The sequence below is a fragment of the Brassica oleracea genome, chromosome C8, assembly GCF_000695525.1.
Source record: "Brassica oleracea var. oleracea cultivar TO1000 chromosome C8, BOL, whole genome shotgun sequence".
In the NCBI taxonomy this organism is placed as follows: domain Eukaryota; kingdom Viridiplantae; phylum Streptophyta; class Magnoliopsida; order Brassicales; family Brassicaceae; genus Brassica; species Brassica oleracea.
The window spans coordinates 20558436-20566078 of NC_027755.1; the positions used below are offsets into that span (position 1 = coordinate 20558436).

Here is a 7643-nt window from a genome sequence, read left to right on the forward strand (position 1 = left end):
CTGGTAAGGTTTTAATGAGGCAACATTAAAGCACATTACAAGCTCTAAATGGTTATGGCATCCAAGTGCAAGTGTTATGAACCAGATTGTGGATGACTTATAACCAAGAGATTATGATTTGTAATCTTTCCATTTATCTATGACGGTGTAATCTCCTATATAAGGAACCTCTATGTTATGAATAAAGATAGACTTTCCCATTACTTTCACAACAAGTACGAGTTTTTTTTTATATTCCGCTTCGGTAATAGGATGAAGTCACGTTAAAGTAATTATAGTAATTACCCTTTGTATGAAATTAGGGCTAGGATTATAAACTGAACCGAATCAGACCAAACTAAACGGAACCAAAGTTGTGGAAGCATCGTATCATAATGGTTAAAGTTTAAAGACTTCTATACCAAAGTATGTGGTTCGAATCTCATACTATGCAATTTTGCAGATTGCAGATTACAGGGGGTCCAAGTTTCAATTCTCGGCGAAAACGGTTTTTATTAGACAATTATGCAGATTACAGAAGAAAAGCTTACAAATGATCTTCAACATGATGCAAGTAAATCTGAGGCTCATGTAATGCAGCTAGGCATAGATCCTCATAAGGCAGATAGTATTATCGGTTGTCGAATCTTCTATGTAATATTTCTCATATTTGTAATATCATAATAAATTAGTGTTATAAAAACGGAACCGAAGTCAGAAATATTCTAAACGTTTTACTCTAGCAATGAAGCATGTAGAAACATATAATCTAACTTACTTATTCATATATTTGGGCTTGAGGCTCATTAGCCTAATCTTATATCAATTTAACTACGACAAGTAAGAGTGTTTTATCAAAATAAATAAGATAAATAATGATAAAACAAGTGAAAATTAGGCTATCTTGTTTTAATGGTCACTTAAAAATTTTGGATTTTTGTCGACAGCGACACATGAGCTGAACCAAATCAAATCAGATCAATAATTCATGTTTAACAAAACATCTGTGCATCTCTGACAGACAGATATTGCCTAGCCTAGCTTCGTTTATTTTATTTATTGAACTCCAAGACTCTACAGAAGAAGACAGAACCAAGAAAACAGGACAACGAACATGTTAATCTTCCTCTGTTTCCTCTTCCTCTTTCCCCTAGTCTTGATCGTCTTGCAAAATCTCAAGCCCTCTAAATGGAATCTTCCTCCAGGTCCACTAAAGCTTCCCATCATCGGAAACTTACACCAACGCCGAGAGTTACATCCAAGGAACCGTCTAAATCTCACCCAAAAGTATGGACCAGTCGTGCTTCTCCGCTTCGGATACGTCCCCGTGGTCGTGATCTCATCGAGAGACGCAGCAGAGGAAGTTCTCAAGACCCATGACCTTGAGTGTTGTAGCCGACCAGAGACCGTCGGGACCAGAACAATCTCTTACAACTGCAAAGGCATAGGGTTCATGCCTTACGGTGAGGAGTGGAAGGCGTTAAGAAAGCTCGCTGTTATCGAGCTCTTCAGCATGAAGAAGCTACAATCTTTTAGGTATATCAGAGAGGAAGAGAGTGACTTGTTGGTCAAGAAACTGTCTGAATCTTCTTCGAGCCAATCTGTAGTGAATTTGAACAAAACCCTTTTCACCTTAGTCGCGAGTATAATCTGTAGGATAGGGTTTAGGTTAAATCTCCAGGACTGTGAGTTCATAGATGAAGATAGCATCGCAGAGTTTGTGCAAAAGTGTGAATCAGTCACGAGGACGTCTATGTTCTCTGACTTCTTTCCTGGAAGATTCGGTAGATTCATCGATAGAGTCTCCGGTCAGAACACGAGATTAGAGAGTATATTCTCTGAAGTTGACAGTTTCCTTCAGAATATTCTTGATGATCATCTTAAGCCTGGAAGAAGAAGAGTAGAAGAGAGCTCTGATATTATTGACGTCATGATCGATATGATGAGGAATCAAGACAAAGATGGAGACTCTTTCAAGCCGACCACAGATAATCTCAAAGGAATGATATCGGTAACATTTTGGATCTTTCTTGTGTAACAAAGTCCTTGTTTTCTTGTAACACAAGCTACCTATGTTATATACCAGGACATATTTATAGCGGGAGTTAACACTAGCGCCTCCACAATGATATGGGCAATGACTGAACTAATCAGAAACCCTAGAGTGATGAAGAAAGTCCAAGACGAGATTCGGAGAACGCTTGGGAACAATAAAGAGAGAATCACAGAACAAGATGTTACCAAACTTCATTACTTCAAACTAATGGTTAAGGAAACATTGAGGTTACACCCAGCAGCTCCACTTTTGCTCCCAAGAGAGACGTTGACTCACATCAAGATCCAAGGCTACGATATTCCCCCAAAAACTAAGATCTTGATCAATGCTTACGCGATTGCACGTGATCCAGAACTGTGGACAAATCCAGATGACTTCAACCCGGACAGGTTTCTTGATAGTTCTGTAGATTACAAGGGATTGAACTTTGAGCTTTTACCGTTTGGGTCTGGTAGGAGAATTTGTCCAGGGATGGCATTGGGGGTTGCCATGGTTGAATTGGGATTGTTGAATTTGCTTTACTTCTTTGATTGGGGATTGCCTGAGAAGGAAGCAGCTGACAAGATCATCACCGGGAATGAAGTTGCTCTTGACCTCTTTCAAGTTCTGCACCACTAAAAATATGATTTGTTTTGGTAACAACTTCTTAATATTTGGTTACTGAATATTTTTTTAAGAATCATAGGGTCTCTATTATTCTTAGTTACTTATAATCCATTTATGGTTAATCTCCTATTACTCAGAGATTAAGAAAAACATAGGGTTGACTATTCACCACTCCTTCCCATTCTTTTAAAACAAGCCAGTGTAACATCTGTTAACCACATGTGGTTTGGTCTAGTGGTCCATTAGAGAAAAAGTTGTCATGTTAGCTAGGTTAGGGATTGATTTTCTTTAGTCTAGACCATTCCATAGGTTCAGGATATCCACATTAATAAAAAAAACTTTTTTTACATTTCAGAAACTTTTACGGTGCTTAAAAACAAAACCATATATTAAAATTTTGGTTCAAATATTTTGATTATGCTTAACAACTTCATATAAATAGTTTACAAGTTGAACTTTGATTTATTTTTTGATCGATTACTAAATATTTTATTTTTAAATTGAAAAGACAATGTGCTGAATATACTGCTCAAATTGTTGCCTGTTGGAAACCTATCTTTCAAGGGTGAAGCGGCTATTTTGTCTTAGAATCAATGATTTTTGCCAGAACCGTTACGCACGCAAGCTAATATTTTGACAATTAGCGACATTTCTTTTGTAAGTTTAGGATATTTGGCGTAAGTATGTTTACATGACAGCTAGTTATGAATTTTGAATCTGGTAACGTATTACGTTGAACTCTATTTTTATGAGACTTCTAATAGTTTAAATATAAACATTAGCTAGTTCCAAGAAAACACATGTTAAAAGAATCGTATCCTAATATATCTTACATTGATTAACATAGAAAGGAAGCCAACTATTATTAACGTAAATGTTAAAACTTAGAACATAATTAAGAACAAAACTTAGGTTCACCCCTAAGGTGAACCTTTAAATTCACCTTCCATCTTATTACCAATCAAAATGTCACATAGATTAATAATAAAATATATATATTTTTTTAAAAAATCAAAAATAATTGAAAAAAAATAACGACGCTCATTTTAATGACGCTAACACCACTAACTAAGCCCTAAATCTTAAATTCTAAACCCTAAAACTTAAATCTAAACCCTAAACCCTAAATTCTAAACCCAAACTCTAAACCCTAAACTCAAACCCTATATCTTAAACCCAAATCCTAAATCATAAACTCAAACCGTAAACTCTAAACCCAAACCCTAGACTTTAAACTAAAACCCTAGATCCTAAACCCAAACCTAGACTCTAAACCCAAATCTTAAACGCTAAAGAAACAACATCAACAATAACACAAACCTTTAGGATATATGATTTAGGTTCAGGGTTTACGATTTGAGTTTAGGGTGTAGGGATTAGGTTTGGATATATGGTTTGAGTTTAGAGTCTATGACTTCGATTTAGAATATAGGGTTTGGGTTTACGGTTTACGGTTTGGGTTTATGGTTTAGGATTTGGGTTTAGGGTTTACGGTTTGGGTTTAGGGTTTAGGATTTGAGTTTAGGGTTTAGGTTTTAGGGTATAGATTTAAATTTTAGGGTTTAGTTAGTGGCGTTAGCATCATTAAAATTGGCGTTATTATTTTTTTCAATTATTTTAGATTTTTTTAAATAAGTTAATTTATTTTATTATTAATCTAGATGACATTTTGATTGATAACAAGAGAAGAGGTGAATTTAAAGGTTCGCCCTAGCCCAATTCTTGTTCCATAATTAATGATATAGGTGAATAGTAAAGCAAGAACATTTTTAATGACATACATTTACTCCCTCTGCCCCTCCCTATACAACTATAAATAAGACTGTTGTCCAAATGATTCTCGAACACACAAAAGAAACAAGAAAACACAACTTCATACGATGACAAGAATCGAGCCAAAACACATGTTTCGCATTTTCACATTCACCTGCTTCTTCTCCTCATACATTGCACAACACACTGTCCCAAACATGGCTTATCCTCTCTCCACAAGTTACCGTTGGATTGTCGACGAGAACGGTCAGAGAGTGAAGCTAGCTTGTGTGAACTGGCCATCGCATCTCCAGCCCGTGGTGGCGGAAGGTCTGAGCAAGCAACCGGTGGACGCCGTAGCCAAGAAGATAGTGGAAATGGGTTTCAATTGTGTTAGGTTAACTTGGCCGTTGGATTTGATGACTAATGAGACATTGGCTAACAATGTCACAGTGAGACAATCCTTTCAAAGCTTTGATCTTAAAGATGAAATTGTTGGCTTCAAAACTAACAACCCATCCATGATTGATATCTCCCTTATTGAAGCTTTCAAGGTACTCTTATATATCCAATTTTTCGCTCTAAAAATTGTTCGTGTTGTAAGAAATAACTTCACAATAAATATGAGGTTTTATTTTCTAAAGTTCTGCTTACATTGGTGCTTAGATCTTTCAAGAGTTGACGTGTTCATTAGACAGATGAGCTCTTCTTCAAATTGAATACGTGTACGTAGTAGTTTGGTAAACCTCGTATTAAGTTACATATCCGACATACCGACATCATGTACCATCAAACATCAATCCAACCAAACTTTGCAAATCAAGATTCTAGTATTATTTCGTATATATTCAGTAAATAATTTGTCTTACGGATATTATAAAATTTACAAACGATAACTTCCTTAATTAGTAGTCATATATATTTTAATAGTCGAAATTTCGAGTGTTACAAGGAAACTCATCTAAATAAAAACATAATGGAAACAACGATGTGATGGTTATATTAGACATCCACCTAACCAAACCAGGGTGGTGCTGTGCCAACGACGACGGTAACGGTTTCTTCGGTGACCAGTTCTTCGATCCCACCGTATGGACCGCCGCATTGAGAAAAATGGCGGCTACATTCGACGGCGTCTTTAATGTCGTTGGCATGAGCCTAAGGAATGAACTTAGAGGGCCTAAACAAAACGTTAACGACTGGTTCAAGTATGATAACTACTATTACTTAGCCACTCATATATATCATACACATACATATAAAATTTAGTTATAAAGTTTATCGAGTAATGCTTTTCAAAAAAAAAAATTTATCGAGTAAAGACTCTTCAACTAAGTTCATCCTGTCTGTTTTTGTTTTGAGATTTTAAAATAAAAATGAATCTATTAATTTATTAAAAATGTCTTAGAAAGCAGTCATTATTGAAAACCAATGGGATATACTCAGACAAAAAAAAGTATTTTGGATTTTTAATGATTTTAAGAAATTTGATATAAAAATAAGTTCTAGGTTGAAAGTTGACTTTGAACAAACTAAAGTTGTTTTTATTGTATTTTTGGTTAGAAATGATTAATTATGACGAATTGAATACTTTTCTTGTAATGTACGTAGGTACATGCAACAAGGAGCAGAAGCAGTTCATTCAGCAAACAAGAACGTACTTGTAATCCTGTCCGGTCTCAACTTCGACGCCGATCTCTCTTTCGTTAGGTCGCGACCCGTAAATCTATCCTTCACCCGAAAACTCGTGTTCGAGCTCCATTGGTATGCTTTCAGTGACGGTAACTTGTGGGCGACAAGTAACCCTAACGATATCTGCGGTCGGGTTCTAAAACGGCTAGGAAACCGTGGCAATTTTCTCCTCAACAAAGGCCTTCCCTTGTTTCTTAGCGAGTTCGGTATAGACCAAAGAGGAGGAAACGCTAATGATAATCGCTATCTCGGATGCTTAAGTGGTTGGGCGGCTGAAAATGATGTCGACTGGTCGCTATGGGCCCTTACCGGAAGTTATTACTTAAGAGAGGGTGTTGTTGGGATGATTGAGTATTATGGTGCGTTGGATTCGGATTGGAATAGTGTTCGAAACTCGAGTTTCTTGCAACAGATCTCTCTTCTTCAATCTCCACTTCAAGGTACTACATATTATTAGAGTCCAACATCGGATAAGCTTAAAAGATTTTGGACAATATATAAGTGATGAGTTAATCTTCCACTCTTTCGCTAATTTTTTCCTGTGAATTAGACTTATTACGAATATGGTATCAGAGGTGATAGTATAATCTAACAGTGATTTTTTTTACATAAACAATTCTTACCTATATAGTTGTGGTATTTCCAAAATGTTAGATTTGAACGATTGTGAGTTAAACCTGTTTTTAATACATATGTTGCAATATTTACTAGTTTAAACAAGATGTGGTGGTTCATTGTTAACAGAAAAATAGTTGCTTCAGTCATTACAATATTTGGTTGAATTTTGATTTTTTTTTAAATTGATTTGGTTACTAGGACCGGGCCCTAAAACTGATGCCTTCAATCTGGTTTTCCATCCGTTAACCGGACTCTGCCTAATACGGTCCCTCAATGACAAGACAATGCTTACTCTTGGTCCGTGCAGTACAGTTCCGAACCATGGAGCCACACTAAGAAACAACTACGAATCAAAAACCAGCATTTGTGTTTACAGAGCAACGGACCGAAAAACAAGGTCACGATGACTCGGACAAGTTGTTCAAGTCCCGGTTCCATATGGAAGACTACGTCCACCTCTAGGATGCACTTAGCTTCGACAACAAGTGACAAGACTTCTCTTTGCCTTGACGTGGACGCATCCAACAATATCGTGGCTAATGCCTGCACTACAAGAAAACAACGGTATTCTGACGGACATTCCGACGGAAAATGAAATCCTCGGAATATCCCGAGGAATTTCTGAGGAAATTCCGAGGAAGCACAAAATTGGGTTTCCTCGGAATTTCCTCGGAATATACCGACGGAATTCCGAGGAAATATCTTTCCGTCGGAATATTCCGAGGAAATTCCGAGGGAAAATGGGTTCCTCAGAAAAAACCGATGAATTCCGAGGAAATATTATAGCCGTTGGAGAGCCGTTGGGGGATTTTACAAAATTCCGAGGAAATTCCGACGAACTAGTTTTTTCCGTCGGAATTCCGTCGGAATTTCCTCGGTATGTCGGCAGGATTTAAACTATAAATACAAGCACTCCTCTTCCTCTTCATTCACTTCATAT

The 7643-nt window shown here is 36.7% G+C and overlaps 1 protein-coding gene and 1 pseudogene across 1 annotated transcript; both read left to right on the forward strand.

The window, feature by feature from the left end:
* Positions 1-992: 992 nt before the first annotated feature.
* LOC106308009 (cytochrome P450 71B28-like) lies at positions 993-2793 on the forward strand. Its single transcript, XM_013745116.1, has 2 exons — positions 993-1990; positions 2066-2793. The coding sequence occupies exons 1-2, from the start codon at positions 1094-1096 to the stop codon at positions 2651-2653; spliced, it is 1485 nt and encodes a 494-aa protein (XP_013600570.1). The 5' UTR covers positions 993-1093; the 3' UTR covers positions 2654-2793.
* Positions 2794-4506: 1713 nt separating this feature from the next.
* The window catches only part of LOC106311158, a 9078-nt pseudogene continuing 5941 nt past the window's right edge, over positions 4507-7643 (forward strand).

What these genes read in the sequence shown, in the direction of transcription:
- LOC106308009 (XM_013745116.1), top strand. Translation starts at nt 1,094, where the DNA reads ATGTTAATCTTCCTCTGTTTCCTCTTCCTCTTTCCCCTAGTCTTGATC. An exon ending in ATCTCAAAGGAATGATATCG is followed by an intron (nt 1,991 to 2,065) that starts GTAACATTTTGG and finishes GTTATATACCAG; the next exon opens with GACATATTTATAGCGGGAGT.